This window comes from Oryza brachyantha, chromosome 12 (assembly GCF_000231095.2).
Source record: "Oryza brachyantha chromosome 12, ObraRS2, whole genome shotgun sequence".
NCBI lineage: Eukaryota > Viridiplantae > Streptophyta > Magnoliopsida > Poales > Poaceae > Oryza > Oryza brachyantha.
In genome coordinates, this window is record NC_023174.2 from 14,289,961 (window position 1) to 14,309,020 (window position 19,060).

The 19,060-nt window shown below is 40.6% G+C and overlaps 1 protein-coding gene across 3 annotated transcripts; it reads right to left on the reverse strand.

Annotated features, from left to right (window-relative positions):
- Positions 1-4,873: 4,873 nt before the first annotated feature.
- LOC102714427 (amino acid transporter AVT1B-like) lies at positions 4,874-8,988 on the reverse strand. Of its 3 annotated transcripts, none has more exons than XM_040529630.1 (12): positions 8,878-8,988; positions 8,506-8,769; positions 7,939-8,342; positions 7,060-7,274; positions 6,930-6,953; positions 6,665-6,845; positions 6,249-6,468; positions 5,996-6,131; positions 5,738-5,900; positions 5,592-5,635; positions 5,421-5,483; positions 4,874-5,311 (listed from the first exon to the last, which is right to left on the reverse strand). In XM_040529630.1, the coding sequence occupies exons 2-12, from the start codon at positions 8,763-8,765 to the stop codon at positions 5,222-5,224; spliced, it is 1,800 nt and encodes a 599-aa protein (XP_040385564.1). In that variant the 5' UTR covers positions 8,766-8,769; positions 8,878-8,988; the 3' UTR covers positions 4,874-5,221. The 3 variants fall into 3 exon arrangements, with proteins under 3 accessions (XP_040385564.1, XP_040385563.1, XP_040385565.1); XM_040529629.1 differs by having other exon boundaries at positions 8,874-8,984; XM_040529631.1 differs by lacking the exon at positions 8,878-8,988 and having other exon boundaries at positions 8,506-8,833.
- Between the last annotated feature and the right edge of the window lie 10,072 nt (positions 8,989-19,060).

Sequence of the window (19,060 nt, forward strand, 5' to 3'; positions counted from 1 at the left end):
GCAAAGTTGTGGTCGAAGAAGTCATCACCAGGAAAAGAAAAGTACTCAAAACTGTGACACTTTAATTTGATCGAAGGATGTACGTACTCCAATCTACATGCACAAATTAATCAGAATCATTTATTCATGAAAACATGTCGGCTATATGGGAAAGTGTGGAATAAGCTTTTAAAACTCTAGCTATCAACTATGGGGTGATTGTCAAACAGTATATTTATAAATAAAAGATAATTTATGAATAATGAATTTAAATATATATTCTTCGCGATCTAAAAGCCTAAGGCTAAACTATGGTAATAAAAAAATCCAAAATCAACTCCAAATTTAAAGTTAAAATTTTAAATTATGACTTATAAGCAGAAGCAAAAAGATGAGGGTGTATGTATATACATGTCAAATTTTAAAATTTTTTGATAAGATATAATCATAAAAGTCAAATATGTATGACACGAAGGGAACATTTGCATGTATTGGCCTAATTTACTTGAGATTCATCGTCCATATGTTGATTGATTTCTCATTCATGCGTATATCTATGTGTAGAATGCAACTACCTGCAGTTTTTTCACGGCAAAAATAATATAAAAGAGCTTGTTAATATTTCCTCAATTAAAATGATACTCCTAACTAATGGGCTGCTTCATAATCATGCAACACATACGTGACATGTGCACTCTAGGCATCCATGTGTGATCGTTAGAGATTCAACGGTTGAGTGATCTATCGATAAACGACGACTTCATGCAATACACAACTTCATGGTCCTATTACCCATGCTCATGCACGTTGCCTCAACTATCAGGTGAGTCGTTCATTCTTGATTGAGTTCATGTCCATCTTATTTATATTTCAGAGACATGTGCACTCTTGTTTTATTGTTATATGTTTTGTCAAGCATATGAGTTTAGATTCCCTATAATGATAGATGGTGCTAGATTAAATTTACTCTAGAACTTCTAACGTTTTTTTGTTCACTTTATTTGATTTTCTTCTAATGAACTTTGATGCAAGGACTTGTTGCTCTTTTATAGTTGATAATTGCCAAGGTTTAACGGTGACCACTTTCTTATGTAAGGTGGGATGTAGATTTAATGTTTGTTGCTAAGGAACTATGTATGAAGTGGTGAAGCTTGATGATTTCACAACAGTTTTAGTGGAAGTCACCTAGAAAGGTTTTGCGGGTTACTAGAAGTGTATAGGAATTCAGCTTGTTCGTACTACCACTAAGACTGCGAAGTGTTATCTCTATGCTGGCAAAACATAAGGGTGTTCTTCCATATATTACTAAATAATTAATTTACACACACATAGATTAGTATATTTATATCATATCATTTAGTATTAATTAATTACATTGCCACAACAGTTATATATGATTTTTTGTCTAAGGTAGGGGTGTCGTGTATGCTATGCTACACCCTAGCGTCCTTAGTATCCTCCATGCTTTGAGTTGTTGCCACTGGCCCCTTTCAGTTTATTCTTTGTCCATATATCCTATTCCGTTTGATACATAGTGAGGGTTTGTGCAACAAACTTAACGATCTCCAAGCTTGAATATGACACAACGATATGTGTCACATAATCACCCCCTTCTCATCATAAAATTCTTTGCTCTTGTTGCTCCAATTACCGATTAGAACATGGTTAGTTGCTCCCACCTCTAGATCCAACTGGTTGCTAAGTGTGTTGTGGATCAGGTCTCACACAGGCATGAAACTGGCAACTTCAAAAAACATCATTATGATAACAACGATGGCTTTCTTCTCCAAGCTGTGGTAATCTTGTCGCTCCTATTGTTCCAATACCTCACTAGAGTGTGAAATGCAGAGATGATCTACTGATACCCAACCCTCATAGATGTTATCTCCTTGTCCTGAATCAAGTTAAGATACCCACCATTTGTGTTGAGTGAAGCAAATGTATCTATCACCTTTGGTAACTTGCAATAGATCTCAAGTCTTTTGTTGCATCGGTAACAGTGCCTCTTAACAAGTGTTGGTGCTTGTATGTTTCTAGACTAAGCATAAGAGCACCACAAGTTAGCATAATGACATTCAGCCCATACCTTGATTATTGCATCTTCACTCGGAGTGACCAGAACATCAATTGCTTTGTTGTCACCGTTCTTGACGAACTTAAACTTTACAACTGTGTCCTTTCCCATGGCCTTCAAGATGTCATTGATGCATTTATTATAGTTGGCATCTAATTTGCTTGTGTCGCTTAGATCTAATGTGGTGATCAAACGATGGATTTTCAGTATGCATGCACGTACGTTCACAAAATTCTATTTTACTTTTAGATTGTATATAATTGTAGCAAAGTGATATGCATGGAATACATACACATGTTATCGCTACATTAGTTTGAACAATAACATATATCATGTATTTATTCGTATGACTTATTAGCACCCAAAAACTTGTGAGTAACCTCTTATACATACATACATACATACATACATACATACATACATACATACATGTATGTATGTATATGTATGTATATGTATATGTACATGTGTCCCGGGGAGGGGACCTGAGCCCCCCAGACCCCTGTGAAAAATAACCCTCTTTCACCTTGTAGGATCTGCCCCTATATGTAGTATCTTAAACAAAAAATGGTCAGCTGGCTAACTAAGGATAAAGTTAGTGTTGTCTGCAACTGTATCGTATATGAACATACGTATGCAACACTCTAATTGATCCATGATTTTTTTCTTGTCTAGCATGTTGCAGCCATCAATCACTTTTTTAAAAAAACATGTATGAATATCTAGACATTCGCCTTCACTATCCTTCAACGCTGAGTCTATTCCACATGTACAATAATCATGCCAATGTCAACGAAGGCAAACATTGGTTTGCTAGAGAGTATCAACTCGACAATGAATCTGAAGGTATGTCTGTTCTTTTTAATTAATTTGTGTTCTAGTATAGGCGTGAGACCTTTTATCGCATCATATATTGCTAACTGCAAATCTTCATGCGTTTCTCGTGCTTTATCTATTGATTTTGCAATCAACGTCGACAATGTTGGGACTGTTGATTGGTCAATTCAGTATTGATGTAATCCAGTGAGTTAGCTTAAGTTCTTTGGTCTGAAAATCTCTGGCTATCGTCATCGCGGCCTGGATGTGCCAAAGTCTTTGGCTTTTTTGCAGCCCGAGATCGGACCGAACCTTTGCGCAACTATGTCTTTAGGCATGGTGTTGACAATTATGAAGTTGTGCATGTCAAGAGAAAGACGGTAATTTGGTTTCCTGGTTTTACTTTTCTTGAGGCATGGGCACTTTTCATGATTGTATTCTTGCACATGATTGTATTCTTGCACTTGAGGCATGGGCACTTTTCACCAATCTATATGCATGAATCAGAATCATTCATGAAAACCGGCTGGCTATATGGGGAAAAGTGTGGATTGGATGTGAAGTTTGCAGCGCTGACTAACGCAGTTCAAGCAACTGTAGATATTAAGATACTTTATTCTTCCATTAGTGGCCTTGATCTGAAATTATATGCCAAGACCAGTGGATTCAATGATGTGATCTGTATCTTCCGAGAAACTGTGGAAGTTGGCTAGAAGATGAGTTTGGTTGTAGCGGTTAATATATTTAGTTACCTTGATCTTTTTATTGAAGGGTCTTGAGTAGACAACGATAAGAAATTGTCATGTGCACGGTAGAAGTGCAGATTTGGTGCTTGTTATCATGGAACAGTACATGATGTTTGGTGAAACTAGATTATTTCACAACAATCTCATTGAAAATCATCTGGAAAGTTGTTGGTATGTGACGACCCTTGAGGTGAAATAGGAGATTATGTTGACAGTTGTGTTATGTAAACCATTTCCACGTGTTAGTCATGTGTAGTTGTTTTTAAGTCTGCATGCTAGATTGATCATTGCCCTACTGGCATGGGTATTTCTACTAAGAGATATGTCATGCTTCTTTTTATTTGAAAACAAAATATGTCAGGCTTCTAGTGTCTGTATGATCCAACTAGCTTATGAATCCAATCCATCTATTCACATTTTCTAACTAACTCGGGTGTTGAGTGAAACCTCAAGTTGTAGCATGTCTAAAGAAGGGAAGGTGAAGGGTGCTAGAGGGCCTATATATCAACCACCCTAACCAACTATTTACCTTTTTGAAAAGAAAAAAAAATGTCTCTGTTACAAATTATCACTAATAAATATATGCAACATTTCAAAGATGGTATATACATAAAATAATGATAATAACGGGTTAATGATATTTTTAAATTAAAATCTCATTGCAGCGCACGTGCTATATGTTAGTATGGGAAATGTGTGGATCCAATTTGTTATCCTTAGTTTTTACCCTCCCAAGTTTTATCCTTAGTTTCTAACCTCCCAACCCATAGTCAATCTTAAGTATAGTGCTTAGCTTAATTATGTTATTAAGCACCTCATTAAGCACCCTGCATTAGAGGTGCCCTTAGACTACTCTTCCAACTCATTTTCAATTTTATAGGTCTGGTCCGTTACAACATGGTGACGTTATTATTATAGGAGAAAAATGCGAATTGGATGTGAAGTTTGCAGTCTAACCTATTACAACGCACGGTCATATTATTATTATAGGAAAGTGTGGACTGTGTGTGAAGTTTGCAGTGCTGATTATTGCAGGTCAAGCAACGGTTGATACCAAGATAGTCTGTGCTCCCATTTGTGGCCTTGGTCTGAAATTATATGCCAAGACAAGTGGATTCAGTTGTGCGATGATCCCAGCTCCAAGATGAGTTTGGTTGTGTACTAACAGTTAGGAGACGTGTAGTTACCTTGATCTTTGTATCGAAGGTTGCTTGGTACATATAGCGGTCTTGTGAAAGCGTATAGAGCCTAGTGATTGCAATGACCTGAGTAATACCTAAGGTCCTGAGCTTAAATCTCCATCAAAGCGAATTTCAGATTAGGTTATTTGAGTGGCAGTACAGGTTTGATGTTTGTTACGTACCATGGAACCTAGCTACAGTGCGTAGATGAACTGGTAATTATTGTTCTGGGCTTGTTTTTGCCTAAACCCAGTCATTAATCAATCAACCTAGCTATTAGCAACTCAAGCAAGAGGAAATTCGAGGACACGTTTTGTCGTAATAGGTACCACAGTACAACAGTAAAATCATCCTCCAGCCAAAAAATAAGGAACAAATACAGCTAAAAAAGATACGAAAATTTCTGGGATCATTCATGCATCCTACTATCTGGTTATCATCTGGCTAATGGAAGTGTATGATCCAACACACGCGCAGATGATGCCAAGCAATATGATTGTTATGCATAAGACAACCTGAAAAAAAGAAGAGAAATTTATAGCATATTATGCAGTGTAGCATTTTCAGGACCAAAATGTGTGTATCTGCTGGAGATTTTTTATCTGCATGAGTTAAGTTGGTTACCTCCCATATTGTTGTTGAACCCTTCTTGATAGAGAGATAGCATGCGCATGGGAGGATCAGGGCCTGCAAATGCAGTTTTTGGAGCAAAATAACATCGTAAGTGACTGAATAAGTTATTCTTCTGGTCAAAATAATACGTACTGCAGAATTTCACGTCAACAAGAAACTCACCACAAGCATTGTGAAGACAGATCCAAGCAATGCCATCACCAGTGCTGCAGTATAGTGGGTTAGGAATAACATTAGTATGATTTTTTTAGTTGAAATCTGCAATTATCAAAGAACTGGTATTCAGTCGCCGGTAGTAAGCTACTTACCGAAGTATGGAAATGTCAAAGCCACAACAACGGTTGAGGCCACAAGAGCTGTCCTAACACACGTTGCAACTTGGTAAGTCTGAAGCCTTTTAGGTAGAGCCTCCTCTATCGACAAGGCGACCGGTGTTAATGTCAAGGCATACTTTGTATATGGGTTTATAATCTGAAGAAAAAGAATATCAATTATGACCATGAACATCGCTGCATAAATTTTGATTCAATTCAGTGAAAAAAATAACTATTAGGAGTTCATCATACCGTCATCCAAATGGCAATTTTGGAGGGAATATATTGTTGTGGCATGTTCAGAGTGAATTGTGACATTGTGGATTCACCAAACATCAGAAATCCTGAGACAGCGACTCCAGCATATACAAACGTGACTAATATGAAGCTGAAATAGTACAGAGTAGTATATATAAGCACATATAAGCATTTGACACATCACAGGTAATTGACAAACTGTGACAAGTACTGTAGCATTTCATTGTCGAATTTAGAACTTCATTACCAGAACAGCAGTACGAAGGTGAACTTTGAGCGTTCCTCCATCGATGAATATATATTCGGAAATACGGAGTGACCTGAGTAGCAGTATCCATACAGGCCAAGTGCCACAGGGAAGTGGGTAAGATTCAGTGCAGTTCCACCAGGGTGAAACCCAATTCCTTCCCCAATCCCAACCCAGAACAAGCAAACAATGACCGCCGTTGTTGCGATAACACCTCCGGCTATAAAAGTTCCATAAGAAGATGATCATGAGAAGCCCATCATTCATTCAGAGATTAAGAATAGTTGTCAATTATAGTACATTCCTATTGTTCAGACCAAAGAAAAAAAAAGGATGGAGCTGACTTATATATGAACATATGTAGCATTAGCTCTGAAAGACCAGATTCATATCACCACTCTGGTATTTTTGCTTACCAGAAAGATAGGAGAGGAGGCTGAGGTTCTTAAGCCAAACTGATGGTAGAATTGCCAAGGCCATTGTGATGGCAAAGAGATTGTGCGCATTCAAGTAGACTCCAACAAAAGATAAATCTGCAGAGGGAAATACTGACGACAAACTGTCACCTAGCAGCGTGATGTACTCCACAGCGCTTGCCTGCAAATACGACATACCAGGTATATTCTCATGTATAAGAATGAGAACTGAATGAACATGATCAGGAATTCAGTGAGTACTTACATATAGCTCAAGGTAAAGAACAACCTGTGAAAAGCAATGGACACATTCAGTCATTCAGATCGATATACAGTAAGGGAAGGAAGTAAATTTTGCAAAAACTATTTTGTGCAGTGGGTCAGGAAATACACACCGACACAAAAATCCTTCCGTAAATCCCAAAAGCGGCTTGTCCTATATCTGGATATGTGTCAATGCTCGGTGAACTGTCTATGCATTTCTTGAGAAGCAGCCCTGTGTAGCAAGAACAGCCGCCCAACAAGGGGAGAAGGATCAGGCTTAACCATCCACCTTGTTTAATCCCATAACTTGTGGTGAGAATTCCAACCCCACACAGAACATTAAGCCCTGGAAATCCAATGAAGAAAGAAAAATTTATAAGTAAACTACTGAGAATTAACATCCATGAAAAAAATCATTATGTTAAGCCGTACTAATCAATCAAACAGATACAGAAAAATTCAGAAGCACACACTGGTATAGAATAGCTGGTCGTATTCACTTAATTAAAAGATTTTAGATAGTATACATTCTTTTAAAATAATGGAAGTACAACTCCTGGCCTCTGCATTAAATTCAGGGGGTGATTGTTTGGCAGCATATTTGCAAACAGAAAATAATTTATAAATATAAATTTTATATACGTATTTTTAATGATCTAAAAGTCAAAACTGAAAAATAAACTTCGGTAAAAAAACCCTAAAATCAACTCCAAATTTAATGTTGAGAATTCAAATTTTGGTTTATAAGCTTAAGCAGAAACAAAAGGAAGGGGTGCAGATCATCAATTTTCTTTTTCTAGAATTGGTTCGTATTGATACCTCATAGCATTTTCTAAGGTGGCTCAAGATTGTTTCTCAATTGATACCTCAGAGGCTCAGACAGCATTTGAACTATCACAAACAACGCAAAACTCGACAAAAGATGAACTCCGATTTACAAAACATCAGAAGATGTCAGTGGAGTTACGCAATTCGTGATAGTTTGGTAATCAATGGATTATTGAACTCACCATTGAGGATGGCTTGCCTCTGTCCGCACTTGGTGGTCGGCGGCGGCAGGTCGATGTAACTGGATTCCATGCACGTCGACGACGGCTTCGGCGGCGGCGCCTCCGTCGACCCAGCCCGCGGAGCCGGTGGCCGTGGCGGCAAGCTGTCGGTTGACTCCTTGACCGGCGGGGGCTGCGGCTGCGACGCCGACGCCGACGACAGCTGCGACAGCGACGACGGCAGCAGAGGCCTGGTGAGCCGCAGCGAGCCCTCGTGCCCCATCGCGGAGCTGGCGGCTCTGTTGAGGAAGAAGGAGCTACCGGCCTCCTTGATGCTGTTCCCCAGCCGGGTCAGGTTAGGGCTCGCCACGATGATCGAGCTCATCGCCGGCGACGGCACCACGCTCATCATGTCGATCGATTGCCTGCACACGCCACGCGCGCGCGCCGCCGCCGGAAAAAAAAAAATCTCGTCAGGAAATGCGGCATGCACCAACCCAAAACCGATCACGCATTCACGAAGAGTCTCCACCCAAGCAAAACTAGCGAACGAGGTGTTTGATCTGATCGATCTATCAATCGACCCACCTGAAACTCTTCGGCCACGTGCCCCTCGGGCCGCCGCCGTCCTCGCCGGCCGCGCCGCCCCTGCCATCGCCGTCCTCCTCCTCCTCCTCCTCCTCCTCCTCCTCCTCCTCGTCGATGCTGGGTTCGCTCCTGTCAGAGAATGACCCCGGGTCGGACGACGGCGGCGAGGCCCCGTCCCGGTCCGCCTCGATATCGTCGTCCTCGTCGCCGATGAACAGCAACGATCTGTCCGCATGCCCCCTTTCCTCGTCACGATCCATCCTTCTACGAAAAAACAAAAATCCACACCCACATTGCTCGATCCATCATATCCTCCTCAAAACAAATCAAATCAGAGATCAAACAAAACCAAAACAAACGAAACCAACCAACCAAACCGGATTAACGATCGACGCGCGATCGAGAGCCCCGCGCGGCGAGGAAGAAGATGCTGGTTTGTTTTGTGGAGCGCGCGCGCGAGCCGCCCTTTTTATACGTGCATCAGTGCATGCGCGACGCGAAACCCTAAAGAAGAGGAGAGAGAGAGAAACAGAATTGCAGAAGAGAGAACAAGACGACGACCAGATCTTTTTTTCCTTTTCTTTTCTCTCACCAGATGCAGCGATAATTAATTCATTAATTAATAGTAAAGTAAATAACCTGTTTACACACGCGAAAAAGGAATATTCGTGATACTGTTTTCCTGGCAACAAATTAACTATCGTGCACCCTTTTGCGCCACTGACAGGTGGGTCCGGCACCCTCCTGGTGGCCCCCGCTGTATGAGGTACATCGTGCGCGTAGTAGGTTCGTGGGTGGAAGTTGATTTAATCCGCTAGCTCGCGCTGAGGTGGCAATCGGTGGAATATACGGCTCGTGCTTTTCAGATTATTTACTGCCTTGGCTTTTATAGATGATGTGTTTGTGTGTTTGAAACCAACTTGGATTTATGGAAATTTGTTTGTTTTAGCCTTTTATTAATTGGCAGCCTATATGGGACTATGGGTTTTCTACCGACGTGTACGGTTCAAGTTAGGAGCGAAAACTGTTTAGAATCAATATTAGAAACATCCAGAAATAATGTTAGTAGGGTCATTCTTAAGATAAAATGACGCCAAACTATATTTATAAGAGTTTTTTTTCATTTGTAATGTGCATTAATAGTGGGCTTAGCAAAAAGTCATTGGGGCAAAAATTTTTAATATTTTAAACATTTTTAATAAATAATTTTATTACTAAACCTCCAGGAAAAATATTTACACCGTATGAATCTTTTGGCCACGCCACCAACATTGGCGTGGTGAAACGGCTTGCCACGTCATTGTCGATGACGTGGCAACATTGTCTTGTCATGTGACTGACATGCCACGCCAACCAGATTGCGTGGCAACGTTGTTCTTGCCACGCCACCAACACTGGCGTGGCCAAAAGATTCAGTTTTAAAAAAATTGTACCCCGTGATGTAGTCATAAAATTACTTGCTAAAAAGGTTTATTTAACAAAAAAAAATTCTATTGGGGTCGTATGACCCTAATACATGCTAGCTTCGTCCAGATCAAAGCTATCCCTAGGTTTTTATTGATATATCTTCATTTAACTTTACTTAGGAACTCCTCGGAACAAAAGAATTTATAGGAAATAGTTTATTTCATCTAAACTTTCTTAAAAACTTATTCAGAATGCATAAAATTTTTAGGATTTTCATAGTAACAAATCCGTTCTTCTAATTTCCCTTCCAAATTAAATCCTCCAAACCATATAGGACTTCGACATTGTAGTGGAAAAAATCAGACTGGACCGGCAGTTCAACCGGAAAAAATTGAAACTGGAGGTTGCCACGATCCGGTTCATTTGAAAGATCAGACATGCATTATTTAAACCGCAACGAGTCGCTTGAACCGGCTGGCTTTTTAATAAACCGTGAAACAACCTCTCCGGTCCAATCAGACAAGCATGATAATGGGCCATATTAAGGCCCAACTAGGACTAGAAGCCTATAGCAACTGGTGTAGCCTTGTAAAAAATACAAGAAAAGGAGGTGAGGTGGGGATCGATTCGACCCCATCACTTAAAGACTTTCCTACTAGCAATCCTACCTCGTCCTCACTTGTGCTAAAGAATAAACATACATTGTGTACTAACTTAGTGAACCGTGGTTCATCCATCGGTCCACCGGCTAGACCGTTGAACTAGTGAACCAAGAGGTTGACTAGGTCATACGTCAATTCAGTTTTTTTCACTATTCTTGACATTGGAAGAGCTAAGTTTAGTGCTCCCAATATCAAATGAATTTTGATCAGATAGATCGAGTTTAATGCTAGACCTATCGAGAGTTTGAATTATTGGGATGGGAAAGTTCTGATTAAGCAACGTACTCCATTTATATTTTTATGTATGACGCCATTGACCTTTAGAATCACATTTGATCATTCGTCTTATTCAAAATATATATTTAAATATGCATAATTATAATGCATAATTAAAGTTTATATAATAATAAATCATATTATAACAAAATAATTAATAGTTATATATTTTTTTTAATAAGACGAATGGTCAAACGTGGACCTAAAAGTCAACAACGTCATATAAAAAAATATGGAGGAAGTAGTAGTGATAAGCGTATGTTACATACCACTATAAGGGAGCTGGTTTTGTCCGATGTTGGCACCTTATAGTCATGTACTTCATCTGTTTCTATTATAATATATTTTGACTTGTTAGAGATCGTTGCTAGATATATGATCCGAAATATAATATACAAATATATTTTGACTATATTATTAATTTCCTAATATGTCTTATTCTATAAGTACCCGTAGAGTTTCCTAATAAGAACTATAGTCTTTGCCTTTTAGGAGTATTTAGATTTTCTCTTTATATATACTCAAAATTCATTCCGAACCCATGTACTCAAATTCATGTGAATGTGCTATCGCCACACAACTTGTTTCATCTATTGATTAATATATATTATTTATATACATATTAAATTTATTAGCACTCATATGACTATAGATAATGATATATTTTAACAAAATTTTATATATTAAAACAAAGCTAATAACATGAAGTTGACCATCCACTTCTATCACGCCAAATAGATGACAGAAAGATGGGGGTCGAGAGGAGAGGAGCAAACAAGCAATTGTTTCCAATCGAGATTCATATTAAGGGATCTTATTATGCAATGAACATAGTTGGTCTTATCACAAAATATATAAGTGCCTTTCTTCATGCATGCATTGGAGTTGGAGGGAATAATTAACTTTTAGCCACCCTTAAGAAATGGTGCTAACATATTTGCTACTAGGCCCACATGTCATAGACAGCGGTGAAAAATATGTTAGGTACCATTTTTAAAAGTGGCAAAAAGTTAAATACCCCGAGTTGGAGAGAACTAATTGATCAGCAGCCTGACAATATATTTGAACGGCAAGCTAAATACAAATTTCCTTAATTATATCCGTCAAAAAGCAACATTCAAATGGTGGAGAGATGGGTTTTGTGAAGCCATTTTAGCTATGGTATATGGGCAACCGTTTGTTTTGGATTTTTTCATGCCAGCTGTCAAAAATGTTGCCAGTTTAGCAGTGAATTAACTCAAACCTTAACTATAATTGGCATCAACAGTATATATATGTCACTGATATATCGGTTCAATATTTCCACAGATCACCGGTGTTGGAACAGGGTCAATAGATACTGATTTATTATAAACCAGCACCTTTTAAACCGTTCCTTCTGTTAGTGATTCTACGGTAGTGGCCGTTTCATACCGTTCATTATTTAATAAGGAGGAAATCGAAGCGTAATAAACTTTATTCAGTCCATGATATGGTTCAAGTTGAACCCTTCAACCAATTCGTTTGTAGCGCTTAAAAAGTTAAGCTGTTTTTTATGTAAGTTCTAAACAAGAAAATATCAAATTTGCAGTCCAAATTAAAGCATTATTATGTTGAAGTCTTCATCTGTGTAAATAGTTCTATATATGTAGTCCCCACTCTTTTGCTATATATATGAAAATGTTTTTCATCATGGACGTGCAGGGAGTAGCTACACCTAGTAGTAGGATCTAATTTTGCTTAATTATATACACACACAAGTATTTGTTGACTTTTTTTTACAAATACTAAGATTAAGGGAAAAAAAGCTTTTCAAGTTACTTTAGTTGTCAGCTTTAAATTACATAGATTATCTCTACAAACACCTGACTAGCCATAATTTAGACAAATACGAGAATCAATACATAAATAACACATACTTCTATTATGGTTTGAAATTTGAATCAAAAAATGGTTATGTTCTGTGGTGCAAGTAAACCTTTTGCAGATAAGCCCCTCAGACGCTCCACAAAATCGCATCTAGACCCCTGCATCCATCCACCATGCAAAGTCAGACGACCTCCCCCCGTCATGCAGGCGGGGGAGCGGAGCGGAGCACCTGAGGCCGGAGGGGTGGGGCCCACCACACCTTCACACGAGGTTATCGCTTCGGGGGACGGGGGGTGGGGGCGGTCACGCCGCTCGCCACGCCACTGCATGACATGTGGGCCCACACGACGCCGGGACCCACCTGTCATTGAGGCTGGCTCCGCTGCCTGCGTGGCCCACGATGGCGTTGCGATGGCTGCGGCGTGCTGCATGCAACGCGTGCGTGCGTTTTGCTGGTGTAATCACCTGATGCTAATTTGGTACTAGTGCATGCGAATTGCTCCACTGGCCATGCATGCATGCGATGCTGACTGGGCCCACTTGTCAGCACTCAAAGGCAAAGAGCAGCTTGGTTGATACGTACTCCCTCTGTCGAAAAAAATTCTCTACTTTCCGTGTCTAACGTTTGACCATCCGTTTTATTTAAAATTTTTTTAGAAAATTAGAAAAAAAATAATTACACGTAAAATACTATTCATGATTTATTATCTAATAGAAGCAAAAATATCAATCGTAAAAATTTTTTGAATAAGACGAAGAGTTAAAAATTAAAGATAAAAAGTGAAAAATTGGTTTATTTTGGGATGGAGGGAGTAGTGCCAAAATAATTGTAGGCTTATGGTTCAAACCGATCCTATTTTATGGACGGATAACTCACAGTGGGCCCACCAACCAGTGAGAGACAAAAATGGAATCACATATGTATGACACCTTATCTTTTCTTGCTTTAATTATCCTTCTAAGCCATAATTTAAATTTATTTTATTTTTTAACCTTTGCGTTTAAATGGCTAAGAACATGTATGTATATAGTAGTTTTATTTATAAACTATTTTTGTTTTCAAACATACTGAAAAAGCCAAACTATCATCCCCTAGCGCTGAGACGACCGAGACGACCGGATCCATATTTCTGAACGATTGAAAAATATAAAACTGGAAAAGAAAATTAATGTCTCGGATGGTCTATGTATATCTACTATACACCGCACTATATAAAAATTAATACTAATATCATATCCACGGACGGAACTGGAAATTTATAGCTTAACAATAAAATATAAATCTTTTAAATAAATTTTAACTAAAAAGTAGTAATTTTTCAATTTAATTTTTAGGCCAGGCGTGGGGCTCCAGCCAAGCTGCCCCACGCCTGATACCGCCCCTTCATATCAATATAATAGTAATATCACATATCATCCATCTCCAAGCATAAATATTCCTAGAGCGAGGCGCATCAGCTACAGAAATACCCGGAACCACAGGGGTGTCCCCGCGAAAACGCCCCAGGCCGATCCGGTCCGTTGGATCGAGATCGGACGGCGCCGCGGGGCGCCTCGAGGCCCACGCCACCCCCGACATAAAAACGGCTCCGCTCCTCTCGCTCTCCTGCTCGCCATTCCAGCGCTCGCTAGCTCACCTCGCTCGTTCGCAAGCGCTGCTCGCTTTGCTTACGAGGGAGAGAGAGAGAGGAGAGAGAGAATCAGATTAAGATCGGTGAGGCTTTCGGCGGCGGATCGATCGAGATCTGCTCTAGCTATCTCCTCTCGATCGTCGACGGCGACGAGGTGTTTCCGGCTGGGTTTCCGGGCGGCGGCGGCGGCGGCGTTCCGGTCGGGTTGGCCGGCCGGACTCGGGAGAGACGAGGAGGCGATCGACTGAGGCGGCCGTGTCGTGGTTGAGTCGTTTTGGGGTGTGATGATCTTGCTAATGCATCTTTTCGATTTCCTTTTATAATCTTTTTTTGTTTGGGAGAAAACTAACCATTTCTTTGTTTTATATGTTCTTTTTTTGACAGGGATCGAGTTTGTCTTGATCGATTTGCTTGTGAGGACTGATTTCGGCTCGACTTGATTTTGTTTCGGATTGGGATTAATCTAGCAGCAGATCGAAAGGCTTCAAAGTTAGAATTCTCTCCGGTTTAATTTCTAGCTGCTTGCTTGTTCCAGTTCCCAGGTAATCATTAACCGTTTCGGCTAGCTATGAGATTAATGAACCATATTTGTGTACATGTTCAGTTTCTATTTCTCACGGGTAGCATGCATGCATGGAGATGCCTTTCTGCACTAGATCCCTGTACTGTATTCATCAAAGTTTCCATCTTTTAATTTTGGACTAGTGTGTTTTAATTCTTACTTGTTTAGTGTTTTTTCTGAACGAAATCGTTGCTAGTTTTGGTTTATAGACGCTGCTCCTTCTGTTTGTTCTTGGCAAAGCGACAGGTTCTTCTCCAAGCTATCATCGCCATGGCTGGCTACGAAGGAGGAGAAGGAGGTTTCCGGCGACCTGACATATTCGACAGCATGGAGACGATGAGCGAGCTTGGCTTCTTCGCGGGGAGCGACGTCGACGACAACGAGGACGGCGGCGGCGGCAGCAGCAAGGCCATGTGGGACAGTCTCATCTCCGAAGCCGGCGGGGGCGGCCGGAGGGGCGCCGCCGGCCCCGCCGCCGCGGCGACGACCTTGCTGCAGCAGGTGAGGTCACACTATGATCCATCGTTCATGCGTGCGGTGCGTGCTAGTTTCATTGCATGCTCGCTTTCATGTGTTCATGGCGTCATTTCCTTGGCTGCATCGACCGGCCGGTCTCGAATTACTTTTAGCTTTCTTTCCACTTCGGTAAGTAACAAAATACAAATGCAAATGGTTCTTGTGATGTGTAATGTAGTAATGTAGTTAAATTATTTTTTTTCCTGCTTGTGCTGTCAAATTTATTGTGCTAGCTGCATGCTGTTTAATTTGCAATCATTGTTAATTTGGAAGCATGCTCTTTATACTTGTAGCTAATTAAGCTAGATAATTAACCAGCTGCATGCTGGTATGAATGTGTGCTATTTTTGTTTATCTCTGTTGGTTTTTTTCGGTTTCAAATTTGACCGTTTTTGTCACATGTAAGTTATGGTATATAGCCATATATATGCACTATTTTTTCACTTTGATTTTTTTTACATGACCTTCCTTTTTTGCCTGTTTTACTAGCTTATATATTAATTATGTACAGTAATTTTTTGGGTTTTACCTTTTTCATGTTCCAGTGTTTATTTAGATTAATTATTTGTGAAAATTAGATTTTTAAGACTATTATACTAATTAAAGATGTAACGGGTGCATCACACAACCTTTGAAAGGGCAGCAACACGTAGACGAGAAAGCGGCAGATAGTTGCATGCTTTGGACCGTTTTGTAAAATCCGAGCACTAGAGGGGTCTAAACGAAATTATCCAGAACAGCTCGGCTTTGTTGGGCCAGATTTGTGTAACGAGTCGGCCCAGGAAAAGGGAATTCGTTTGGCCCAAATAGAGGAGAGAGAATCCTCCCGTTGGACTCGACTACTACGCGCGCCGCCGCAGAAAGCGGCGGCGGCGGAGGCAAAGGTGGGCGGCCGCCGGCGTCGCGCTGCCGTCTAAGGACGCCGCCTGGAGGGAGGGGAGGGAGGATGGGACGGGCTACTACTGCTTCCGCTCGCGCCCGCCGGCCGCCACGGCTGGATGCCGAGTGGTTTGCACTTTTCCCCCTCCCCATTTCGATTCTGCTTATGTTTACGCGCCGTTCGGTGGATTTCGTTGCGTAGGTTCAAGTATTTTTCTCGCGTTTGCGTAGATGGATTGTACCGTATGGTCTGGGGCTTGTAAAAGTCTCTGATCATTTCATCCATTGGTGGAAAACCCACTTAATTGGTGAAGTGTGATAGTAACATTGGTGAATCAACTTGATGGAAAATCAATAAATCTATGCATTTTTCAGGCTTGAGTATTGGAGCTTCAGAACTAGCATATCAGGCTACGCTAGTTCAATGGGAGTCTTAAGCATAAGAGCTTCTTAGGCTTGGGTCACCTTTGGGGGTTGGGCATGTTAATTCGAATCTGTGTTTTTTGGGTTTTGCCTAGGTTGGACTGGGATAGGCAACTTGCCTAATATGAGCCTGGTTTGGATGGTTTGTAAGTTGTATGCAGACAAACTGTGCAAATTGCCTTTGTTGTACGAGATTGGATCTCATGAATCCCCATGAAGCCTGATCACTTCCTTTCTGTTCCTACAGCTTTAGTGTCGCCAACAAGGAATCCCCCCCCCCCCCCCCACACACACAACAAGCTATTAGTGGAAATAATTTAGCGTGTCATTTCTCATGAGGAAGGACCCCTTTGTTGTTGATGATTTCAACAATAATGGCAATTCCCCGTCATTATCTCCTGTTATAGTACGGGATTTAGTTGAGACGGTATAGGCAAAACAGAATAGAGAAAAAAATCACGTCTGCGCATCCACCGCCTCCGCGTGTCGTTGCGTTGTGCGTCACCACACCGCGACCTCTTGCCGCTGTGTGCCGCACGCCTCCCGCTTCTGCGCTCCGATGCGCCTCGCATCGCCGCACATAGCTGGTACTAGATGATATCAACTGGTATCATGTGGTGCCAGATGATACCAATATTATAGCACTGCACGACTAGGGCAACTCAAAGGATGCAGGTACCACATGAAACCAGGTGGTACTAGGCAGTACCATATGGTTTTCTGGCTGAGTTGTCGATAAGAAGGAGAACGACAAGGAACCACAACGAGGATGCCCCGACGCTGGTGTTAGGTAGCACCGGCGGGAGATCCCACTTGATGGGATTCCCCCTCCTCCCTCCTCATCGGTGGTGGAAGGGCAAACATTGGCAGAGGGGAGTGAGTAGAGGCTCGGAGGGGGGATGCCGGCGCACGCGGAGACGGGAGCTGCAGCCTCGACGACGGGTGCTGCGGCCTCGGCGAGAGAAAGAAAATGCTGTAATGGTTCGTCATTAATGAATCCCATTCTTGGACGAGAGACTGTATTGTAGTCTTTGTGTAAAATTTCTGTGCCTATTCGGAGCATGCCTTCTCCAACTAAAGCTTATTTTGGATATTCATTTTGCGATCACCTTTATTTACCCTGCAATAACGCTTCTCCGGGAAGGAAAGCTTCTACGGTGACAGAACTAAAATGAAACTCTCAGTTAATGCAACATCGACTTCACCAGTGTTGGGAATGGTGACCTTCAACAAGCCATTGTTTTCTCAAAAGTGCAGAAGCCATCAACATCATTGTTCTCAATTTCTTGAATTTACATTAGGTTTTAAAGTTTGTTGTAATATCGACTGTTGTGCAATATCACTACAAACCAAAAATTATACATAGAAAATAATTTTACACCTTCCATGTTTCTTGTATGTGCTTGTGCGTACCAGCCAAGAATGCTAGCACATGCATTCTTTCATACATTGTTTATGATCTAAATCATTTTACTATTTATCTCCCATTATATTAACTTTCCCAAATGTTCCTAGTTGGTAGGAACTATCTGGCCAGGGGCAGTGTTATATATCTGGCAACTTTAGTCTAGATTGCATATGGAGGTTCTCCATTAGGTTTGGTTTAATGCAAGTTTTTTTTCGCAAATATTAATCGAGGCTTATTTTATTCGTGGACTACTGAAATAATATTAGTTTTCGATCCTTGCTCAAACAAGGGAATCAAACCTCACAAGTGTTCACATGACCGACTGAAATAATATTAGTTTTCTTTCGTTTTAGCACTGTTTGTAAGTTCATGTGACTGATCTTGCATGACCCCTTCATGCTGTAAGGACCTTAAACACACTATATTGGCATGCACAAATTGACATAGAGTTAGGATTCACCATCAGTCTTGTGATTGGCCTAGTCACTTAGCCCATGCTATAGTTTGTATTGCCACGGTGAACGGCTCAGTTGCTTCGTCCTACTTATTCTACAACCTCATCTATGTAACGTAGGCTAACATATGACAGCTAGGAAAAGAACCACCCATTAGAGCTGTATATATAAACAAATTGGTGTTGCATGTAGCCCCCTTAATGAAGACCTAATTATTTGAACTTGACTTTGTTGGCCGAAATTGCATGGACAACTCTGGATCCCATGTTTTGTATAACTCACATAGGCCGCGTTCGGCTAGACTGATAAGTTAACTTATCTTTCTCGTTTTCCACGCGCACGCTTCCTGAACTGCTAAACGGTGTATATTTTGCAAATATTTCTATAGGAAAGTTGTTTAAAAAAAATCATATTTATCTATTTTATATTTTTTTAATAATTAGTAATTAATTAATCATGTACTAATTTATTACTACTTTTTCCGCGCC